General features: G+C 36.7%; 3 protein-coding genes across 10 annotated transcripts; 1 reads left to right on the top strand and 2 right to left on the bottom strand.

Moving 5' to 3' along the window:
* Positions 1-263: 263 nt before the first annotated feature.
* Positions 264-2,142, top strand: LOC141638215 (protein MET1, chloroplastic-like). The gene is made up of 6 exons (XM_074447628.1): positions 264-404; positions 520-1,133; positions 1,240-1,316; positions 1,396-1,516; positions 1,612-1,671; positions 1,791-2,142. Exons 2-6 carry the CDS (start codon positions 555-557, stop codon positions 1,929-1,931), a joined length of 978 nt encoding a protein of 325 aa, XP_074303729.1. The 5' UTR covers positions 264-404; positions 520-554; the 3' UTR covers positions 1,932-2,142.
* Positions 2,143-3,547: 1,405 nt separating this feature from the next.
* LOC141638214 (peptidyl-prolyl cis-trans isomerase FKBP19, chloroplastic-like) lies at positions 3,548-14,974 on the bottom strand. Of its 7 annotated transcripts, none has more exons than XM_074447624.1 (10): positions 14,759-14,974; positions 14,572-14,627; positions 14,236-14,378; positions 14,058-14,143; positions 13,913-13,963; positions 13,344-13,424; positions 13,198-13,242; positions 9,068-9,123; positions 3,903-3,978; positions 3,548-3,825 (listed from the first exon to the last, which is right to left on the bottom strand). In XM_074447624.1, coding segments are annotated over exons 3-10 (492 nt in total). In that variant the 5' UTR covers positions 14,237-14,378; positions 14,572-14,627; positions 14,759-14,974; the 3' UTR covers positions 3,548-3,729. The 7 variants fall into 7 exon arrangements, 6 of the variants coding, with proteins under 6 accessions (XP_074303725.1, XP_074303724.1, XP_074303726.1 ...); XM_074447623.1 differs by having other exon boundaries at positions 14,572-14,636; positions 14,759-14,863; XM_074447625.1 differs by having other exon boundaries at positions 14,236-14,471; positions 14,759-14,852.
* Positions 14,975-16,546: 1,572 nt separating this feature from the next.
* Positions 16,547-23,431, bottom strand: LOC141638209 (lysine--tRNA ligase, chloroplastic/mitochondrial-like). Of its 2 annotated transcripts, XM_074447612.1 has the most exons (10): positions 22,649-23,431; positions 22,504-22,572; positions 22,246-22,353; positions 21,806-21,898; positions 21,593-21,697; positions 20,395-20,601; positions 20,088-20,182; positions 19,146-19,236; positions 18,686-18,844; positions 16,547-17,084 (listed from the first exon to the last, which is right to left on the bottom strand). In XM_074447612.1, exons 1-10 carry the CDS (start codon positions 23,363-23,365, stop codon positions 16,986-16,988), a joined length of 1,743 nt encoding a protein of 580 aa, XP_074303713.1. In that variant the 5' UTR covers positions 23,366-23,431; the 3' UTR covers positions 16,547-16,985. The 2 variants fall into 2 exon arrangements, with proteins under 2 accessions (XP_074303713.1, XP_074303714.1); XM_074447613.1 differs by lacking the exon at positions 22,504-22,572 and having other exon boundaries at positions 22,649-23,405.
* Positions 23,432-23,665: the final 234 nt, after the last annotated feature.

Raw genomic sequence — 23,665 nt, 5'->3', positions numbered from 1 at the left:
AGGAAGGAATAAAATAAGAGTAAAAGTTTCTAAAAATAGAAAGGGGAACATTAGTTGAATAATCCGTTTTGGGAAAGAGGGAACATTATAGTGACTGGGAGGGAGAGTATGATATTGTCCTAAATAGATAGAATACTAATAATCGAGGTTTACCCTCTCTTATTATTCCCTTCTATTTAAAGAGAATTTAAGGAAAGAAAATAAATTAGTGGCTAATCTTACCATTGGCATTCACAAAAGTTTGAGAGCAGCTCCACCACAAAAGGAAAAAAAAAAAAAAAATGTAGAGCGTTTATCCAAAAGGCATCCTACTGATACTGCCCCTCATAACCACTTGATCCTTGTTCATGCTTAGCTTGCTACTGCTGCTGCCTGCTGCCATCTTAATTCTATTTCTATTCCAGGTAAAAATTACTTTTCAATTATTCTTCGTTGTTTTTCAATGCTTTTAGGTTGCTGCCTTTTGTCCTGCCCCATTGACATCCCTAGATCAAGCCTAATTTGTAATCTTTGTTACAGTCTTTACAGCAGCACGACTAATTAATTTGTAAGCCATGGCAACGGCCGCAAGCAATGTGCATCTCTACCAAACCATGAACACCCTCAGTCGTTGGTCCTTGATCAAACCTGTATCCTCTGCTAAACTTCACTTTCCAATACCAACACCACATGTAACCCTCATTTCCAATACCAACACCTCCTTCAGGTTTCTCCATCTCAAAGCCGCTGCTGCTGCTGCCGCTTCTGATGAAGAAAATTCAGATGAAGAGACTTACGAAGAATATGAAGTTGAAATTGAACAGCCTTACGGATTGAGGTTTGCCAAAGGCAGAGACGGAGGTACTTATATAGATGCCATCGCCCCTGGGCTATCCGCGGATAGGACCGGCAAATTTACGGTGGGTGACAAGGTTATTGCGACGAGCGCCGTGTTTGGAACTGAATTATGGCCTGCTGCTGAATACGGGAGAACTATGTACACCATTCGCCAGAGGATTGGTCCTCTTTATATGAAAATGCAGAAGCGATTTGGCAACCTTGATTATGGCTCTGGAGGCCAGCTTTCCGAAAAGGAAATCATCCGAGCCGAGAGGAATTCCGGTTTCATTTCTAATCGTGTCCGAGAGATTCAAGTCAGTTGTTTTCTTTCTTTTCTTTTCAAATTTTCATTATTAATAAATAAATCTATCTATCTATAGAAATTACTAACAGTAGAGAGTTTGTTATAATAATATGTAGCTCCAAAATTACCAGAGGAAAATGGAACAGAAAAAAGGGAGGGAAAAAGACCTTGTGGAAGGCCTACAGCTATACAAGTCAGTACTACCCTGCCAATGCCCACAATATACTATAATTAATTAATTAATTAATTAATTTGATTTGTTTTAATAAAAGGGCGGGGAAGTATGAGGAAGCACGGGAGAAGTTCGAGTCGGTACTGGGATCAATGCCTACCCCTGATGAAGCATCAGTGGCCAGTTACAATGTGGCTTGTTGTTATTCCAAGCTTAATCAGGTAGCTTGCTTTTATATTAGTATTACATTTCTACTTTGGGTAGATAAGATTATTTATTACTCTGCAATATGACTGACTGACTCACTGACTGGCAGATTCAAGCTAGCTTATCAGCTCTTGAAGATGCTTTGAAACAAGGATATGAAGACTTCAAGGTACTTACTTGCATTTCCATTTCCATTTCCATTTCCATTTCCTACTACTACGGATACTAGTATTAATTACTACAATTGCTTGCTTACTGGTGGAGTATATATTTGTAATGTACATACAGAGAATCCGAAGTGACCCAGATCTCGCAAACCTTAGGACATCTCCCGACTTTGAGACACTCATGAAAAGATTTGATGAATCCTTCATCAACGAGAGTGCCGTCAATGCTATTAAATCTCTCTTTGGTCTTTTCAAAAACTAACCTCCGATATCATTCATCAATCATCACTTCTTCTTCTATTCATTTTTTTGTATTCCTATGCTCCACTCATCACTATATTCTATGCTCAAAACACAGAGTATTTTTGTGTACAGATCAATTCACAACTTGTATTCAGGCTCTCAAACTTGTACTGTATGTAAACTCAGTGCATTATTCCAGCACATGTAAGAAGTGAAGGTTCCATCGTTCAGCTCAGAAATAATTAGAAATAATTAAAAAAACTGGGTATGTATGTATGTATGTATGTATGTATGTATGTGTATGTATGTATGTGTGTATGTAGGCAAGAAAAAGCATCCCAAAGGCTACAAAATAAAATGAATCTTCCTGGATCAGATTATCTATAATTTCTAAATGACATAATATGCCAGACGGCCACCTGACTCAACTCGTTTGCTCTTTCATTTCTCAGAATTCTCACTTTCATCTCTATTAATTACTCCGAATGTAGTTAGCTATTCTGAAGTTGATGCGTCTGTAACTTGTATTAACGCTCCATTCCAAATGATACATCTGACTATGGACATTACTATAAATTTTTTAGGAAGAGATATTGGGACCCATTTACAGAATACTTGAAGCATGATAATGTGAGGGTGGTGCGAGGGTGGGCGTTAAAGGGTTGAGACCTGGAGCAATTTGCGATGGGGTGTTGCTCTTTCACATACGTCTTTTACTCTTTCACATACTTTTTTTCATAAAGTTTCCATCCTCTACCCTTTTCCTAAATCTAAACAAAATAGGTTTTTTTATATACCATTTTCCCTAAAATTAAAACCTAATTCTTCCAAAACTTGAACAATGGATTACAATTCTTCAAATTCTTCAATCAATGAATACTAATTTGTTTAGCAATTATTAAAAACGTGTTTATTGTTTATTAATTATTTTGTCTTAAAATTAGGGTTTATAATTACACTAAAAGTTCTTCTATTATGTTTGATGGACTATGGTGTTCGGGGCAGGGGCATGGTGGACGACGGTGGTCGGAGCAGGACTCATTGTGGATTGTTAGTTTTTGTATGTAGAAAGTTTGAATTTTGAACCTTTTCCATTATTTCGTGTCTTCAAGTACTCACTAATTCTGAGACAGTGAGTTGGCTTAACTACGCAGTTGAGAAATGTGGCCCATTTGTGTCGAGCCATTAGTATCCCAGAGAATATTTCTTGCCATCATACCGTGGTTCTTGGAGAAGTACAAGCCATGGACTGTTGTATGCCTCCGTAACGATTGAGTAGTTGTAATTTACGTCACTTGTGTTTTTCTGAGCAAATTGGGGAGTGTCGGCAGTCGGAGGGGTGGCTGGCCGAGGTCCGGCAGGTGTGGGGTCGGCCAGAGTAATAGGTTTTCGGCGATGTGGTAGTTAATGGAGGTGTGTGGTGGTTAATGGACATGAATGGTGGTGATTTAATGGTGAAGGGAGGATTATGAAAGGGAGGAAAAAAATTGATTGGGTAAAGTAAGAAAGAAATGAGAAGGGTAATATTGTAAACTACGTATGTGAAAGAGTAGAAGGCGTATGTGAAAAAGCAATACCGTTTGCGATGAAGTTGTGAAATAGAACAAAATAATAATTTTCCTAATACATTTGCAATGCAAAACCCAAATGAATAGAAATTGAGTGGAATGGAGGGACAATATATAAGTTTTCATTTACAATTTACCCAAAAACGAATAATATAAATTGGATGGCGACTCTATCATAACATAGACAGTACGTAGAGCTCCTTGGTTCATCATATACACATCGATCATACTTCAGTCGGGAATGATTTTCTAGTTCCGTATGATTTTAAGAAGCTCAATATCAAATAACAGTGTCTTGTCTATCAATCCTTGGTTCCTCAACACAAAATCCAACGCCCTTTGTCCCTGCAGAGAGAAATGCGTCAACAATTTCAAACAAGGACGTGCAAAGGTAATCAAAGAACGGTAAATCTCAACAATACCGAAAACGTAGCTGGCCTAGGTCCCTTCTTGTTGTAATCATTTTCAGGGTATCCCAATTCCGGGGGCACTACAATCCTGCAAAATCGCAAAGTCGAACAAATACTAGCTAAGACACTAGACCAAGTCTACTGGCAGATCTTTGATTTTTTGTCTACTTACATAGTCACAGTGTGGCAAATTTAATGGGACATGACTCACGTCCCATTAAATTTGCCAATGAACATGAGACAACCGTTCCCTTTAGTTAATACTCCTCCTAAATTAAAACATTACTTGACACTGTGATATAGTATACAATTAGTCTTGCTGAAGACGGGTCGGAGCAAGTGACAGGTAATGCCACTCACAAAACGGATAGGGGGGACAATGTGGGGGCACCCCCATGTGCTTCCCTCTCTCCTCTATTTGGGTCATTTGTGAGAGAAAATGGTATGCGTCACTCCAAAGTGACGGATACGTGCCGTCACAAATGAGATTTTGTGTATAGTATAAGGCCTATGGAAAGATAATCGTACAAAAAGTGGTGGAGCCAGTCTCAATTTCAAGAGGGTCAAAATAATTGAAAAAAAAAAAACAAAGCGAAATGCATACCACAATCCTTGAACTTTGCCCATTACAGCGAAATACTAACACCTCACCATCGATGCCACAACATCATCTTTATTTCTTAAATTATTAGGGCTCGTTTGGGATGGGATAACTGTAAAGTAATAGAGAGCTTAAATAAACTAAAAAATGAAGGAAAGTGATGGTGGTTGGGAGATAGAAATGGGCGAAGATGTTTAGATATTAACAAAAAAGTCGATTAATAACAACATTTTTTGTTGATACGTAAACAATATAGTATTAGTTCTAAAACTTTTATGGTTTAATCAACTAAAATAGTCCTCCGAGTTCACCCGGTTCAACGTTCTTCAGCTTTCTTCTTCCAAGTTCCTACGGGTATTAATACCCCTTTGTAATTTTTGAGGATCTCTCTCACATTAGGAATAACCCTTGATCTAGTTTAGTCTTTAGCTTAGCTTTAATCATGTAATAGTTAGTCTATTTATGTTAAAGTTCATCTTTTGGTTTAGTTCAAGTTCCCTCCTCTTGCATTCAACTTCTTTTTATTGGTAAAGATCTCATCTTTCCCTTTTAGTTTCATTGTTCCTTGTTAATTATCTAAAAGTTTTAATCTTTATTGCTTTACTTTGCTTTTAAGCATGTTTGAAATAGTTATTAAAGTATTTAGTGTTAATTTAATTATGTCTAGTGAGTTGTCTAATCTTGGGTCTCAGGGGGATTATGATGGTTAAAATGGATGGTCTTGGTTGATTGCCTTTAGGTTTGATTATGAATTGATTACCCATAAGCATAAACCACATGTAGTGTTTGAATTGCTTGACTCGTCTTGCTATTCGATTATCTCTTATATCATTGGTTTTGAGTGTATCAACACTTACCCTTGTTACAAAATCATGGTGCTTGGTAGATTAACTTTGTTAAGTTATGAGAGCCCTAGTCTAGGGAGTCACCATTCATCATTTGAACCTAGACCTGTCAAATGGGCCGGGCGGGTCAGGTCATACGGGCCGGGTCAAATATATGTCGGGTCACGGGTACGGTTAGGGTCAGAATACGGGTCAAGAAATAATTTTTAACGATTTTTTTAATCAAAGAAATATTTTTTAAAAATGTGAAACATATTTAAAATTAATATTTTAACCATATTCAATGTTTACATTAATTATATTGACATAATTATTAAAATAAATTATTTTTACTAATTATTTTATTATTAAATATTATAAAAGTTAAAAAAAAATAACTTTCTAATCGTTTTTGTAATTTTAAGTAATAAAAAAAATAATCTTTTAACTATTTTTTCAAATATAATATTTGACCCAACGGGTTGACCCGTTCGGGTCGGGTCTCGACCCTAAAATAAGGTCATTTTGGGTTTGGGTCAAACGGGTCGCCGGATCGAAATTTACGGATCTTGACCCTGAAAAACGGGTCGGGTTAGTACCCAAGTTTCCTCCCTTAACTTATCTTTTCTCTATCTTAGTTATTTTGCTTTATTTTATTTTCTTAGTTCAGTTCAAACTCACACCCAAAACAAGCAAGTTTAGACAACCTTACAATCATCTCCCTTCTCATCTCCTTTCCCCGGGGATCGATACCGTACTTCCCTAGCTACTAGCTTAGGTTGTTTGGTTATAAACGTTTTCTTAATGTGGCGATATGACTTAGCACTGTCAATGTTACATCAATCGTTAAGTTTTTTCATTTGTTTCGTTTTATCTCATCATGTAAAAATAGTGACATAACTCACACAAGCCTAGGCCGCACCCATGGGAGTTTGCTTCATGAGCCCAAAAGAGATTTCATCCAAAATCAACGGCTACACAAGGATAAGCTCCAATGGCTTGTAAAGTAATTAATTCTCATTTTTCTTCGATCTGAGATACTCACATGTAACATTTATATGGGTTGAAGCTCTTCCTCACAAACCCCTTCACATGCGGACCACAAATAATTTTGGAATTTAAGGCTCGGAGGTTCTGGTGGTTTATTATAAAACCTATAAATTTACCTTGACTTTGTATTATGTTTCGCTCTCCCTTTTCTTTTTCATTTTTCCCTTTTCTTTTTTTTTTCGCATTTTGAGGTGTGCGTCACCCATGGACGGCTCTAAAGGATGATTCATGTCAGCTCACCCCAAATCATTTTGGGATTAAGGCTCTGATGTTGATGTTGATGTTGATGTTGATGTTGATGTATGTTCTGGTGGTTTATAATCACGGGCAGGTTCAATGTGCCTCTTTCCTCACAAACCCCTGGTAGCTGCAGTTATATATCCGCTTTTAATGTGTAGATTGCTCCTTCAATTTCCTTCTTAAGTCATCCATTTATTGCTCCATAAACTTCGTTTTATACTCCATGATATTTCAACGTCTAGTTGATGTGTTATAATGGTGGTTTCAAGCTTTCGTGGTTATTTAATAGCAGAAAGGTAGGCTATTCAAAGATCCAAGAAAGATGTATCAATGGCAAAAGGAAAGATACTAGGACCAAGCTTCTACTACCAATTGTCAGAATCGAGGGTAGAATCCGGAAGGGAAGTTATGAATTGGAACAATCACAAAAATCCCACAAAGAAAAAAGATTTGGGATGATTGCTTGTATTATTTGTGCTAAAGCTGAAATACTATAAAGGTAACCTAAGGCTCTACAGAGAAAATGAAAGGCGAGTTCTGTAATGTTGCTGCAACTGTATTTCTGCAACTACACCAAACAATCTGACAAACTCTGTAACAAACTAACACAGCTTACCAACTGCCCACTTCACTTGGCAGCTCCAGCTTCGGCCTATTTAATTCATCACGTATTATACTTTTTTCTACAAGTTTTTATATTAATTCAACCCTTATACGATACTTGCAAAAAAAATAAACATAAAATCACATCAAAAATATCAATGAGAAGAAATAATTAATTTTCATATAGCAACTCATATTGTCATCTATGAAACATTTATTATCACAGAACCGCACAGAAAATAAAGGATAATTCCATTCAAAACATAGTAGAACATAATTCAGAGGAGAATAGAACAGAGAAGAACGAGGAGAAAAATAATGGCCAGAGAAAAGGAGAGAAAATTTACCAATGGACAGTAGAAGCAGGTAAAAGGAAAAGTTTAGAGAAAAAATAAAACTGGAATAGATACGGTTCAGAATGTTTTTTTTTGTCTAAATCAAGTTGAGTGGTGCCTTACAACAAGTAAGCACACCCCACAGTAACTTGTGTATAAGGGCCAAATGCACAGCCAGTGTTATATGGCTTGTAGTTTATTGTTGGATGAAATAGCTGCCCATAAATCATTAGGGCAATATGCACAGCCAGTGTAATAACTTATATGGTTCGTAGTTTATTATTGGATGAAATAGCCTTCTCTTCTAAACTAAGTTCGAATAACGTGTACTTCTGAATTAATTCATTTTCAGATGGAATAGAAACATCATCATCGAAACAACAACATCAGAGCCTTAGTCCCAAAATGATTTATGGTCGGCTAGATGAAATAGAAAGTAATAAAAACAATATATTCAAATTCAGATCAGGCCTACTCACCAGTCACCTACTGGTACCACCGTACCAAACTCCCACCTCTTTTAAAGAAAAATATTCACAAAGAAACAAGGTAAGTTTTTTTTTTGTAACACCTATCTGTACATTTTCTCTTCTATTAAAAGCAAGAAAAAAAATCAAATTTTCCTATTCCCCAAAAGTTTAGCACTTTTTTTTAATAAAAATAAAATAACTACACACAACCTCATCTTCTTGTACTTCTTAACCCATGGCTCCCAAGCTTCCATTGTTTTCTTTCAAGTGCGTCCCCATTTCTAGGTACTTCTATTCTCTTCATCCGCTCCGTAACACAACATTACACCTGCTCAGGAGTTCGCTGACTACACCGTTTTAGGTAGCGAACTCCGGCTACCTAGGCAGCGAATGAATCCCATTCCGCTATGGATGAGCCAGATAGAAGTTTGCACTAACGAACTTTCAACCACGTCCTGATGCGAGCGACTCGTAGCGCCTCCAGCTACTTGTTGGCTGGGTGGGGTGGGGTGGGGAGAGCACAATAAACCTCAAATTCTCACTCAGCCTTACAATCTTCTCCAAGGTTTTTCCAATCTAACAAACCAGCCATGGGAATGGGAAGGAAGTTTACAATTCAAAATATGTCCCATGAAGCTGACTTTGCCAAAGCTTCCTTGCTAACTTAAACGCCAAAGCGACATAAGGTATATAATTCTTATCTTATCCACCATGCTACATTCTGCAAGTATACTTTAATCATTCCAAATTCTTATCTTTCCCCACATATTTTCATCTAATCCCACAAATCAATTTTCATCCTCCACTTTTCTGCACGGGTATTAGGAATAAACCAAACTTATTTATTAGATCAATGAGCCCACTAATACACCACCACCACTACCACTACACTTTCTGCCAGCGACAATAACATATTTAGACTAGAAATGGATAGACAAATGCTTTTCTGAATAGATGGAGTATACATTATATCAACGTATGCTAGACGTAATAACATCCAAACTGAGTGATACACGTTGTACCTTCTGTTTGCAGTATGAAAAGCACAAAGTACCTTCTGATTCCACCCAGAGACATTCCTATGACAGCCTCCTCAAATGCTGGAATGACCTGCATAGAGACATGGATCACTTTACAATGTTTTAGCTTCAGACAAGATTTTTAGTACATCTAAGCATAGAAAACTTAAAAGAGGAGGAATGATGGCTGACCATTTTACGATATTTACTACTCCGTATCATACTCCCTCCATCTCATTTTCATTGTCCCATCTTCCCTCTTAGTTCACACCAAATTAATTAGGGTGATGTTCTTTCATGTACACAAATTACTCTTTCATATACAACTATGACTCTTTTACCCCTCTCATTTTTACATCTCATTCACTCCATCAATTTTTTTTCCTCGCCGTTCAACTTAAGAAAAAATAAACCACCAATTAGGACCCCCACCACCGCTAGCTGTGAGTTCCTCCACCACCACCGCACACGACCAAAACACAGCCGCGTCACCCACATCAGTCACCCACCACCCACAGAAACCAAATCACGGTCACCAGAGTGAATTGTTTGTTTGATCTTTCAAAACCCCAATTAATGGTAAAACAATTTAAATGAGTAAAATTTTTCAAAGAATAATGTAATTGATGATAATTGTCCATATTTCCAATGGAGTCAAAGACTCATAACACTTTGGTTATGGATTATGATGGAGTAAATCAAAATGACTCATTAAAGTACTGCGCTTGTTTCTCTTGTGAAGTAGCGGTCATTCAATGCAGTTGTCTACGCAATTTTCATCTTGGGTCATTCGGGAACTTTGTGCCGTTGGCACAAGGGTAAGACTACGTACATCTGACTCCTCCTTCCGCCGCAATTTGCGAGTGAATAATGTTATTGTAATGTAATTGATGATAAAAACAAATTTGTATTTCCAAATAACATTTTGGGCAACAACGCCCTTTTTAGGAGTTTTCAAATCGGCTAACATGTAAAAGAGTACAAGTTAGGAATATTGAGGAAAAGAAATATCATATTTAAACATCTAGTAAAAGAAAAAGATATGGAAAGTGTGTACTACTTAGCCATGTTAGGTGAGCCTTGTCTACAAGGCACGCCTAAGACAGGCTTTCTTTCCAACATCCACCATATTGCCCATGAATATCCTATAGTTCCACCAATGCCTGCTTATTTTGATGTTATTATTCATAATAGGGTGTGCATTTTAATGTTTGTGAACATTTTTAGTGTCGTCTTTGTTGGAGTAAGTGTCCCCGACAATAATGCGATCACATTGTCAATCACATGTTTAAATCTCATATTAAGAATACATGAGGGAAAGTAATATTTTATTGTCAACTGATCCAACACATATCGGTAATGATTGGCTGACTAGAGTTTGACATTACTGTCGTACGACGGTGGTGATCAGTTGATCCCCTAAGGTCATGCCTCTATGGCAACGCTCTTAATTGATTATTTAATTAATCGTATTCCTTAAAATTGACAAACGATTTTGTGAGTAAAAATTACGCGTCTTATTGTAATTCGATTAAATAAGATTCGGTCTAAGTAATTAAATTGTTTTATTACTTAGATTTATTTATTGTTTATGAAACAATTGAAATAAGAATGAATGATTTATTATAAATACAAGTTGTTGTGATTTATAATTCCATGACCTATTTTAAGTATATGTAATTGTGAATTACTAGTTGATTTTGTATGTGACTTATTTTATTAATGTAATGATTTTTAAGAAGTTAAAAATGCATTATATTTCAACATGTCTTATATGTCACATGTGACAAATTGACAAAATAAAATGGTCACCCATTTTATAACAAATGGACCGAAAATTGGGAGCATTGGGGTTGTTGTTGTGTTGTTTATATAATATGCTAAAAACACAATAATGACCTAGTGCTTTAGGCTTGCATGCCTACTAGTCTTGTGAAGACAAATTGTGGGATTTAAAGTGCCCACATTGGGCACTCTACCACATACCCCAACCGGCTCCCCATGCCCCCTTTTAGAAGAGTTTTCTCTTCTAAAAAATTCATTCTAATACACTACATTATTATGTGATATTTTTTTAGTTGTTCTACTTTTATTCTCTCTAAGTTTTGTGAAAACTAAAGAGCAAAAACTCACAAAATTCATCTCTCTTGGCCGAAAATCCAAGAACAAAATAGATTATTTGTGTCAAATTTTAAGGTCCTTATACTTAATACTAGATCATATTAATATAAAGATTAAGAGTGATTGTCATGGCACAATCCTTGGGGAGAAGATTCTATCCTTGAATCTTGTTCATCCATTTTGGAAAACTCAAGAACAAGAGGAGGAAGGAGACCTCTCTTGTGCCCAAATAGCCGAAATTCAACAATGTAAGGAAGACGATTTCTTCTTACTAATTTTAAAGTTATGCATGCATAAGATCTACAAGTTTTATGACTAAACTTTAAACCACATATTTGATATGTAATTAAAATGAGATTTTGAAACCCAACAGTTTCAACAGGTGTAGTTTTAAAACTAGAGGAATGGCAAGCTTGAGTCTAAAAATATACTAGGATTTAGGACTTTAGGCTAAAATATAGTGCTTTATTGGTTGTATTTTATAGCATAGTGAATAGAATATCATCCAAAAAACAAATATAGTTATGCCGCAAAGACAACTTGTATTACCATTTTTGAGTTAACATATGGCAACTTTGAGTTCAATTTAAAATGCAAAGACAACCGATGGCAACTTTTAGTTCAATTTCTCCCCAAATACGTAGAGATACAATGTAAAATTATCAAGTGTGATTATTATACGCAAGTACTTTTTCTCGAGTAGTAAATTGGGTTGTGTTTTTTCGCATACAAACTTCACTCTTTCACATACATTTTTTACGAATTAAGCCTTGTCATATTTTCTCATCTTCCTTGCTCAAAATCAATTACGCAACTCCTTCCCTCCACACCCATCGATCTACCTCACCCTCCGACATATTCCGCCTCGGCCACTCTGCCAAAATAACCGTATAACGAAAAGGGGAAAAAAGGAAGAGAAGAATTGATAAGACGTGGCAGGGAAAGTGGGAAACAACTTCACGAACCACAGGGGCAAATTCATGTGAGTGACAGTGTGGAATTGGATAATAACTGTTGTATTCATTTTACCTCAACGTTTCTTGATTTGCTGCTCCAAAGTTTAATCATTTACCAAACAAATAAACTATGATAAATCAAATAAAACTCAAGATGAAAATAAACTATGATAAATCATTTACCAAACAAATAAACTATGTTAATTTCGGAATTAGGATCCATTATTGAAGTTAAAGAAACAATTAGATTACGTTTTTGGAAGAAAAAAGGTTGATATAGGAGTTAATTAGCTCAGTTTTAGCCTTTTAGGTAAGAAGGGTAATAGATGGAAAGTTAATGAAAAAGTGTGTAAAAAATTAAAATTCGTGTGTGAAAAAGTAATTTCGAATAGTTATCATATGACCCGTAAACCCGACCCGGTTATTTAGGATTAAAGACCCAAAGACCCGTAAATATTGACCCGCAAGGCCGCAACCCAAAATGATACCCGATCCGACCCGATGGATCAAAGATAAATCAAGAATATTATTAAAATATTAATAGTTGTATATTAGATTTGAAATAATAAATATAAAAATAATTATTGTAATATTTTTAATTAAAAATTTAATTTAAAAATCAATTTTATATCATTAAATAATAAAATAATTATTAAAATAAATTTAGTTCTATTAATGTCTTAATATAAGTATGACAAATAATGAATATATATAATCATATTATTAATATTAAATATGATTTAATTTTAAAACGTATGTTTTTTCGGCTGAAAATGATAAAATAAAAGACGTCATAAACTTTTTCCCTGACCCGTATTCTCCTAACCTGATCCGAGGCCCGTATGACTCGACCCGCCCGACCTGACAGGTCGTCACAAGATATTCATCTCATTCAACATCTATTTCATTATCAAAGTTAAATGGGAGTAATCAGCGATTTTTTGAACAGCAAAATATGGTGAATCCAATGCCAAGTGCATTAGAAAGGAAGTTGCGCAAACAGAAAAAGTTAAAAGGCAAAAATGAGACTCTAGAATAAGTATAGAAAATAGAAATCCATATTCAATACAGAATATAAAGGCTCTCACCTCATTCGATCCTATTCTGAATTTGAAAAACTCCTTGTCATCTCCCTGCATTATAGAAAGCCACAAACACATTGCACACTGACCATTCATTGCATGTTTCAAGAAAAATGAGGGCAAGAGAGCTTTTAGCAAAAACAAAGTCATACCTCAAAAGAACCACCCTTTGTCTTATTTCGAGCTTCAAATATACGACCATAATACCCTATGGTGTAACCAGCCCAATCCACCTGAAAGTTGCCATGATATGTTATCGTTCTCCTTGAATAAAAGAGAACCGCAAAAAAAAAAAGAAAAAAAAAAGTAAAAACAGCTAATGAGAAATTCAGAATGGCCCTAGTTGAAATTGGAATGGAGGGAGTATTAAACTATTGGTGTAACGTAGAAAGCATTCAAGTGCAATTTCAAAGAAAATGTTGTTGAAACTTGAAAGAGCTATGGAATAACAGCCAGAAACGTCTTGAATTCTTGATGTCCCAAAGCACATAAAATTAAGCCACTGATTCCAGTAGAAAACAAAAACAGCAGCAGACTCGACGACTTATAAAATCAAGCGTATATCAGTTCATGGAAAGCTTGTAACAAATTAGGCAAAACATGATAAGAATGATTTCAGATGGCAGATGAAATCTTACAAATGCATCAGGAATTAAAAAGTGAATGTGATGGATAGAGTCATAGGCATAAAGATTGTAAATGATGCAGAAGGTTGACCTACCACGACAATGTCCCCTATGTTTGGGTTAGGCCCGTTTCCCATTCTGAGATCCTGCATTAAGAAAGTAGAAAGGTTGATGAGAATGAGATAGAAGAAGGTACAAGGGTAATAAATACTCTGTAAAAGTTAAAAAGTGTAGGATAACCTTAAACTGAAGACCAGAAAGAGTTTGAGTGTAGTCAGGATATCGCATCTTGGTCTTGCCATAATCTTTTCCCCTAAGAGCTGGCACTGAAATTGAAATAAAAGACGTGAGAAAAATAGAAAAGAGCATGTGTGGGTGCATTAAGAAGAGACGAGAAGAGAAGAGAAGAGAAGCTCACTATCAGCAAATTGAGAGGCAGCAGCAGCGAAATGAGGCGAGACGAGGGAAGGTCCAGCAGTTAGTGTAAGAAATGAGACAATGAGTTGCCTACGATCAGTGGTAGTGGTGGTACCTGCTACCGGCACTGAATCTGAATGTTGGCTAAAAGTGGAGAATGAATTAGGGATTGTAAAAAAAAATAAAGGGAATGAGAAGAGGAAGTAAAGTGGTTGAGTCTCCTGTACAGTACCATCTCTGGAAGACAACAACAAAATAGAGTATTCCGTATCAGATTATAGCAGCAAGTAAAGCAAGGCAGAAGAACAACAGTAATTACTTATTTAAAGTGAAATACCGTTGCCAAACTGGAATAACAACACTTGATGCTTGAACTCCACATTACTGAACCACCTGACATTGCTAAAATCTCTAATTATAAAATCTAATTCAAAACACTTATTAGAGTAATGTACTCCGTAATTGATTTCAATTGAATAAATTAATGATGATGATGATGATGATGATGAAAGAGAAAGAGATACCTGTAATTGTTAAGCCGCTTGCTTCCGCTCGGCGCAGTGTGCAGCACCTCATATAACTTGTAAGCCGTATTTCCCACAAACACAAATACGTGGCCCTATCCAACTACCTACAGGCTACACCCTTTGTCACTCTAAGAATCTTGTTCTTGGCAATTTCTCATTTGTGGCGGATACTAAGAAGTTGTGGCTTTTTCACACAATTGCAAGTGGGACGGCAAGTGGGACAAAAATGGAGCGCCCCACTTGCATATTGTGAGTCAGTCATTATCCGTCATAAACAACACGCTTTGCTTGTTCTGTTAAAATGTTTTTGAGCTATTTAAATCTACTTATTGTAAAATGGTTATTTTAATACTAGTACTATTTTTACCCATTAATTTGGTTATTTTTATCCATTTTACAAAAGACTAACCGATTAAATGATAGGGAAAGCTTGCATTTTGGTATAGGTCTCGACTTTTAAGATATTTTTAAGATCCACCATCGAAGTTTTTTGTTTGTTGTACATATTCATAAAATATTTTTTTTGTGAAGGAACCAAAACCATAACTCAAACATACATCTATTTACATAACTCAAAAGTTTGCATCTACTAAGAGAATAAAAATTCTTTTAGTTTTCCCTCCAAAATGCACATATCTCAACAAGGAAACAAGTGAAACTTTCCTTTAATAAAATATTATTTTTTTTCCTTAAAATATCATCTTATATAATTAAACTCTAATCTTTTAATTAAATTCAAAATTTTGTTTTTTTTTCACTATAATAAAATAAAATTGATATTAAACTATACATTATAATAAATGAAATTGGTATTAAACTATACACTATACGTTGCGAAATTTTCATAATGCAAGGATTATTATTTTAGATAATAATTCGACACATACTTACTATTAGTTTCTTGACAAGAAATATTCATTAAAATAGTTGGAAAACATTTATAAAATGAAATCTGTAGTTTTATGGTAAAAAAAAAAAGTATTTTCATAAAAAATACACATTTCATAAATTTACTCAATATCTTTGATTAGTTTTACATTTCGGTTTTTTTTTATTTCATATCAAAATACAACTGAGTGAAATATTAAATATTATTGAGGTGTCGATTTAAAATATATAAATAATATCCTAAAAAATAAAAACTCTATCAATACCGCGGGATCTGTACTTGTTCTTAGAATATGTTAATTAACCAAATTTGAAATTTTGCTTTGTGAGGCAAACAAATCATGGTATGAAGATTTATTTTGTGAAAAAATCGCGACCATAACTCAAATATACATGGATTTGTATGACTTGAAACATTTTGCTAAGAGCTTTGTATCGGGATATTTTGAAAACTCAAATTTCAAGGTTTTATTTTGGGTCTTAATCACGATAAGATGAATATTTGTTCTGTGAATAGATATCATGACCATTTCTCACACTCGAACGCACATTGATATAAATATAAGTCGGAATATTTTTTCTGTGAATAGGAATCACAGGAGAAGTTCGGGTTGGTAGGGAATAGCCGAATAGGGATCAATGCCCACACCTGATGAAGCATGGGAAGGATTACAATGTGGCTTGCTGTACTATTTTTATCACTTTTGGTAGATACAAGTTGGCTAATCTGCCCCTGAAGATGCTCTGAAGCAAGGATATGTTTACATTGTCTACCACTAATACCTTCCTTGCGTTTCCCCAAATGCTTAGCACTACTACCATTATGTATGCACAGAGAATCCGGACAGATCCAGATCTGGCAAACCTCTACAGACTCCCAAGAGTCCAAGACCCTCCTGAAAAGATTTGATGAATCATTCATCGTTCATCATTCATCAAAGAGAATATCGTTAATGCTACTAAATGTCTCTTAGTCTCCTCAACAACGAGGTTGATCCTACCTTTGAGGATCAATCTGACAATCTAGTTTTCTTACTTTATCAAAAGCAGCAAAAAAAAAAAAACAAAAAAAAACATGAGAGCTCCATCAATCATCACCTTGTTCTTTTCTCCTTTCAAAGCCCTGCGTTTGTCTTCTTCTATTCTCTGTCCGACATTTTTGTTTAAATGATTCACTCATCACAATATTAATGCTCAAACAATGCACACACTCTGTACTTGAATAGTACCGTCATATACTCGTGTGAGTCAATGTGAGCTTACTGATAGCAGCATTTACACACACACTTGAGAATTCAGGGTGTATCTCTGAAAACTGATAAACACAGTTGCTGCCTTAGTCTTGTTGCTGAACCTTCAAAACAGGGAAGGCAATAACATCCCGGATACTTGCAGAGTTTGTCAATAGCATTACTAGTCTGTCAATTCCCAGCCCCTGTGAGAACAAACTTCTAGTGATTAGTTTATCCGAACTATATTTAAAGAAGATAGACCATAGCTTTAACATTCATTTGGAGTAACCGACATCCACATAAACATAATAGCACACTTTACTACAGTTTGCCTCTCGAAACATATATAGATCACTATACTGTGAATCTGTGATCTACTTCTCTACTCTACTGTTTTTTTCCTTTTTATTTCCTATGTGAGTGAAACCAGACCTGCTTAGGCGCACAGCAAAATACTTTACAACCGTTACCCTGGCGACCACAAACTAATTTGGTCTTGAATACGCCATTCACATTCAAGTATGAAAAAACTGCTTCATTTGGTTTCCTCTTTAAATATTACTCCCTCTGAGGAGTGTTCTTCCACTTTCTTTTTGGTACATCGATTAAGAAAAGAGTATTCAATGACCATATTTCTCCAAACCCAAACAGCAGTCCCACCGTACACTCCAACTGCAGCCTAACCTAACCTCCATTCCCCCAACTCCACAATCACTCGTTTGACACTTTGACCACAACCATGCATCGTTAAGGAAGGCTGGTGGTGGTACATCGCAGAGGGAAAGGGCGTAACCTCGTGGAGAAGATCTAGATCGCGGGTACGGAAGATGGAACTGGGGAGGTCTGAGCTCGGGACGATTGACGCTGAGAAGTCGGAGCGAGAGATCAGAAAGGAGAGGTCAAGAATCATACTATCATAGGAGGTAGGATAGGAGATTGAAGGGGGCCGTATTAGGGGAGGTAGGTGGTGGTGTAGGCCAGAGTTGGAGATGACCAGTGGTGGGTCAGGTTGGCAGTGAAGGAGGTTGGTAGTAAGGGAGGCTGAGGGTGGGCAAATTGACGGTGATGAAGGTTAGATGGCCAGAGAAGGGAGAGGGAGAGGTGGTGTCGCTGGTGGTAAGGGAGGACGGGGAAAGGGGGAAGGATAGGGTCATGTGGCTGGTAGGTGGAGAAATAAGGGCAAGGTTTACAAGGTAGGTTAATCATATTATGGGGCTTAATTTATGGGTTAGTAGGTTAGTACTGGCATCTTCTGTAAATAAAATACTTGTGAGGATATTCGGGTAAAATTGATAGAAAAAATTTGCTGAGGATATTACGTCCTGAAAGAGAATACAAGAACACTTCATTATAGAGGGAGTATGTTTTCAGAAACTGAAACTCCTAACCCCGCACTCAAGAAGAATTCGCGCAAAAAAATAATAGCGATTGTGTTTCCCTCAGTCCATAAATTTATGAAAAAGAAAATATCAACCAATGCAAATTTTCATTTCCAAAAGGAGCCAAAGACTCATTATTCTTTGGCGCAAAATGGCAAACTAATCTCGGCTTTTATTGTGGAGTAGCGTCATTGGATGCAATACTTTAGTGAATTTTTCAGTTTGCGTCATCTGGAATTAGTCTCTCTGAATTATCACAGGGGTAAGGTGACTTATATCCAACCTTCTTTTAGCCCGTAAATTGCGGGGCTCTTTAGGGTAATGTTGTTATATCAACAACCACAAATATCAAACCCATAACGACATACGGTTTTAAAAATACTGATTAAGAAAGCTAGAACTGTGATTATTGCAAGTCAACAAACCATTCCAGAAGCCGGAGGCATCCCGTACTCCAATGCGGTCAGAAAGTCCTCATCAAGAGTCACCTCATACATATCATTTTCACTTTCATCGTCCTTAAGATCAGGCGTAGTTTGCTTCTTTTGGTTATGCTGCCTTACTTGCTCTTCCAGACGTGACCTCTGGAGACGGAACAAATAACTTTTCAAATTATCTAATTAGTTGATAGTGCAAATGAAGGGAAAAGAGTGAGAGATTCAAGGTATCTGATGCAAAACAGACGGATATTTGAAATAAGAAGTCAGGCCAGAGGATTTCGAGTGTCAATCTCTACTTTTTTAAATGTAAGAATCCAAAGTCCACAATTTTTTTGGGTAAGGGAAGTGATTACAAAGTCCACGTTGAAGCATGAGTCAAAAATAACATAAAGATTGGTAATTAACGGAGTATGTTGTAGAGGAAGGTAGTTGGTCCAAGAATTACCTGATCCATAGGATCGGTTAACTCAGAGAACGCGTTTGCTAGTTCCCGGCCACATATGAACAGTTCAAACCTCTCAGTCAAACCCGAAGAGCTGCAATAGTAGTACCAAGCAAACGACAAATTACCCAAAGACAAACGACAAATGGCAACACAAGCTGAACGGATGAAACTTTAGTTAAGATAAACATTGCAACATAAACCATGGAATGAAATATTCACTTTATTTGCCTAAGGTTAAATTATACGGAGTAATCTTTTCAGGAAAAAAGGAGCATAAGTTCAAGTGGTCCATCACTATATCACCTATTCTAACAAATTCTTAATGAGCACACAACCGAGAAAATTTTCAGCAGGTGTCTTCTACGTGATTTGAGAATTTGATGACGGGGCTTCGTATTCGACCCCTCCTTAGCATGCCAGTTGTTTGAGTTAACTTGCAAAGAGTTTCTAGTTCATTATGTCAGATATTTGTAGCAAATAATATCAAAGAGTTTCTAAATCATCATATGTCAGATACTCCCTCCATCCACTATTATTGTCCCCATTTCTATTTTGGGAAAGATTTAAGGAAGTGGTAAAATAACAACCCTACCCCTTGAATTAAAGATAATGGGGACAATGTCATGTTGATGGAAAGATTGGTAGTTATTAATAAATTAGGGGTAATGTTGGTAGTTCATTCATTAACCATACTAAATTTACGAAGTAGACAATTAATTTGGAATAAATTTTAAGGGGAAAGGGACAGTAAAAGTGGAAAGGAGGGAGTAAATAAACAAAAGTTACTCTGGAGTCTGGGACCATCAGCAGGGAATAAACGAGGTAAACTGGGGTTCATAGAATGAAAAAAACTAGATAAAAATTAGGCATTCAAATTTCATATGAAACTTGATATATCCTCGTCATTTTCAAATAAACGAGACAAGTTCACAATTTTGTTACCTTCTGTGAGGTTTCGCTAGAGGAGATATCTCAATGGGGTAATCCAAAACAAATGTAGGTTGGATAAGTGTTGGCTCAACCACTATTTCAAATACCTGTATAAATCATATTAAAAAGCTTCAGCGCATATCAGTGCTAGTTAATTCAAGTCAACGATATAGAAAGACCTTAAACAAAGAAACAGTCAGCTCGTAAGAGATTATTAACAGAGCATTCAAGACTATTCCAAATAAGATTGGTATTTTGGTGTTATGTGCTACAAATACATAACAATGATGCATATCTAGAGTAAAGTTATGGGGCCTACCTCATTAAGTACATGCCCAACTGACGAGCAATTACTAACGGCAGATATCTCCTTATCCCCAAAAATGTTTCCCAGTTTTGTCAAAGTAACTTCCTTTGCAGCTTTGACATTATCTCCAAACTCACTGAAATTGATTCCTGAGGCTTCTTTTACAAGATTATGCATAGTCTCTCTTTTCCAAGGCCTTTGTAAGGATATATCTGTTCCCTGGGAGAAAATGATGGCTTTAATTTCAAGACAAATGCCTCCTCCATCAGAAATATATTGTCCTCATTCCTAGGCCTTTGATCTCAACATATCTTTGCAGAAAATAATGGTAAAAGGTAACATGAATTGACCAACAAAGTCAACAACAACAACAGTGCCTCAAGTGCGGGATAAGGAGGGGTTGGATGGACACAACCTTACCCTTGTGCTAGCAACACAGAGGTTGTTTCCGAATGACCCAAGATGGGAAACGCGTCAAGAGCTTCATTGAATGACTTTTACTTCACAATAAAAAGAAGCACAACCGGTTTAGTGAGTCATTTTGCTTTATTTCATCATAGTCCAAAACCAAATAATAACGAGTTTTTTATTCCATTGGAATTTGGAATTGACTAACAAAGATGGGGACTATCTATTCGGGATGGTTTTATACCTCTAAGACTAATTACTTGAAAACAATCTTGTCACTCAAAATCAAACTGAGTGCAGACAACACTGATTCCAGAATAACATTGTGGATCAGTCTGCTTCTCACATCAGTAACCTTGATAGCAAACTGTCAGCATTTTGGTATATTTTCAGCTAAGCCTCAGATGTCAAAAGTAAGACGGCAAACTTATTCATGAATTAGCATGGGCGCTTAATTTCCCTAAACTATTTTGGAGTGGTCAAGAAATAACCCATTATTATTTTAAACAAGAAAAAATATACTAAGAGGAAAGAAAAAGAGATGACAAACAAGTCATGCCACACACCATAATGAATGTCTCACTTCTAAACAAGACATTGAGCATGTAATCATCGGTAGGGGAAAAGTCAGAGGCCAGAACAGCTAGAAAGTTTACAGTTAATTTTGGACGTTGGGAAAAGGTAAGGAAAAGGCATAAATATTTCAGATGGGGTGGCTTTATATGCAAACCCCACATAAATGACGCATTTGTACATACGCATAAACAAATATTCATCGGATTTCTAAATGGAAGTAAGTTACCTGATAATCTATTGTAAGTTTTCCTTGAACTGAAAGAGCACACTGAGTGACAATTTCTTCCGCCATGGTCATCATGCTCTCATAATCAGAATATGCTTCATACATCTACAAAGCAGAACGAATAAATGAATATCAGGAGAGGGAGTCCAAGAACTGATAGGGAAGTGGAAGTGAAGGAAATAAGATGTTAATGGCATTGAGAAAGTTTATCACCTCTATGGTGGTAAACTCGGGATTGTGCCGAGTTGAAATGCCTTCATTTCTGAATATTCGTCCGATTTCATAAACCTTTTCAAATCCCCCAACCTATTTTAGCAAATTCAGAGGTTACACCAGCCACATTCTCAGTGAAGAAAGAAAAATAAAGACAACAATTAAGACACCTTTATGAGAGGAGTTGTAGAAAACAAGGACACATACTACAATGTACTATTTCAGTCTTAGAATTCTTTTGTTGACATTTCAAATTCTAGATGGATTTGATTTATTAGAGGGAAGGAGAACAGATATATCTCAACAATGGAAATAGATTTCCTCTCTCTCCCTTGCCTCTCTTATTTTGTAAATCCCATATCCAGCAGAAGTCTTAAAGACAGTTTACACAGTGATAGGTGATTTTGCTGAAATTTTGTAAAGGACAGGAGAAGACTCACCAGCATCCTCTTCAAGTGGAGCTCGGTAGCTATTCTCAAATAGAGATCCCGTCCTAACGAGTTATGATATGTAACAAACGGCCTTGCTTCTGCTCCGCCCACTTCTCCCTAATGGATAAAAGTAGTTAACTAACAAGTAGAGTTATGCAGAATGTAATCTGATTTACAAAAGCTGGCACCGGTTGCGTTTACCTCTAGTTGAAGACAATGTTAGCACTAAGGGCACAAGTATATAGAGAGTAATGAACAAGTAGAAACCTGCAGAACGGGAGTTTCAACTTCAACAAAGTCATAGGATTCCACTGTCTTTCGAATTACTGACATAATCTACTGAAACAGGATAAAATCAGCACAGAATTGAATTGACTATATTAAATAAATAAATAAATAAAGAAAGACGTACTTTAGCTCGATTGCGAAAAACGGCGGCAACTTGAGGGTTAGCAATCATGTCGACATAGCGTTGGCGGTAGCGCTTATCAAGGTCAGTGAGGCCATGGTATTTATCAGGGAGGGGAAGTAGGGATTTAGTGAGGATGGCAAAAGAAGAGACTCGAACGGAGAGCTCGCCTTTATCGGTCCTTTTCAAAGAACCGGAAGCGCCAAGGAAATCACCAACGTCAACGAGTGATTTAAGGAGATCAAAGGAAGGAGATTGGAGGAAATCCTTTTCAAAGTAAAGCTGGATAGTGCCGGAGTGATCTCGGAGGGTCATAAATGCTAGTTTTCCAAAAGCACGGCGAGCGAGGATACGACCGGAGACGGATACCTGTTCCGGAGACTCGTGGCCGGGCAGCAACTCTTGGTAAAGAGACTGGAGCTCCGTGGCAGTGTGAGTCCTATCCCATTTGTAGGCATAAGGCTCGATACCCTGACTTCTTAATTCTTCTACCTTCTCAATACGGATAGACCGAACCGCCTCTCTGTCGGATGTGGATGTCGAGGTAGATGACTGTCGACGGCGGCGGTCTAATTGCTTCACATCAGAAGAAGAAGAAGAACATGCGACTGTGAAGCTGCGTCGGGGTTTCAATTTGTTGGATTGGAACAGGTCAAGGTGCTTCCATTGCAGACACGACGAGTAGGAATGCCTCCATAACCATACCTTCACTCCTTCCATTTCTACCCCTCTCTCTCTCTCTCCCTCCCTCTCCCTCTCTCTTAGCTCACTGCATTATCCAATCCCTTCAAACTTCAAAGGCTTCAAAGAGCTTTTAATTAATTAATCTTCCAAAAACCCTCACTTCCCTTCTTTTCTACCATTACTTGCCCCACCCCTTCTACGGCAGCCCATTACGTCCAACTCCCTTTTTTTAGAAGCGCCAGGTACCCAACTACTCCGCGCCTCGAACATTACTTTTTGGCCCAAACCAATCTAAAGCATCAATTCTTGTTTAAGACTGACTTGAGACGCCTCTCA

This window comes from Silene latifolia, unplaced genomic scaffold (assembly GCF_048544455.1).
Source record: "Silene latifolia isolate original U9 population unplaced genomic scaffold, ASM4854445v1 scaffold_199, whole genome shotgun sequence".
Taxonomy (NCBI): Eukaryota; Viridiplantae; Streptophyta; class Magnoliopsida; order Caryophyllales; family Caryophyllaceae; genus Silene; species Silene latifolia.
The sequence above is the reverse complement of the archived record's forward strand: the minus strand, read 5'-3'. Positions and strand labels throughout refer to the sequence as shown.

What these genes read in the sequence shown, in the direction of transcription:
- LOC141638215 (XM_074447628.1), top strand. Translation starts at nt 555, where the DNA reads ATGGCAACGGCCGCAAGCAATGTGCATCTCTACCAAACCATGAACACC. An exon ending in GTTATTCCAAGCTTAATCAG is followed by an intron (nt 1,517 to 1,611) that starts GTAGCTTGCTTT and finishes ACTGACTGGCAG; the next exon opens with ATTCAAGCTAGCTTATCAGC. An exon ending in AAGGATATGAAGACTTCAAG is followed by an intron (nt 1,672 to 1,790) that starts GTACTTACTTGC and finishes ATGTACATACAG; the next exon opens with AGAATCCGAAGTGACCCAGA.
- LOC141638214 (XM_074447624.1), bottom strand. An exon ending in TTTCTGGTCTTCAGTTTAAG is followed by an intron (nt 13,964 to 14,057) that starts GTTATCCTACAC and finishes TTCTTAATGCAG; the next exon opens with GATCTCAGAATGGGAAACGG. An exon ending in CAAAGGGTGGTTCTTTTGAG is followed by an intron (nt 13,243 to 13,343) that starts GTATGACTTTGT and finishes TCTATAATGCAG; the next exon opens with GGAGATGACAAGGAGTTTTT.
- LOC141638209 (XM_074447612.1), bottom strand. Translation starts at nt 23,365, where the DNA reads ATGGAAGGAGTGAAGGTATGGTTATGGAGGCATTCCTACTCGTCGTGT. An exon ending in CCGAGTTTACCACCATAGAG is followed by an intron (nt 21,698 to 21,805) that starts GTGATAAACTTT and finishes TCTGCTTTGTAG; the next exon opens with ATGTATGAAGCATATTCTGA. An exon ending in CTAGCGAAACCTCACAGAAG is followed by an intron (nt 19,237 to 20,087) that starts GTAACAAAATTG and finishes CTACTATTGCAG; the next exon opens with CTCTTCGGGTTTGACTGAGA.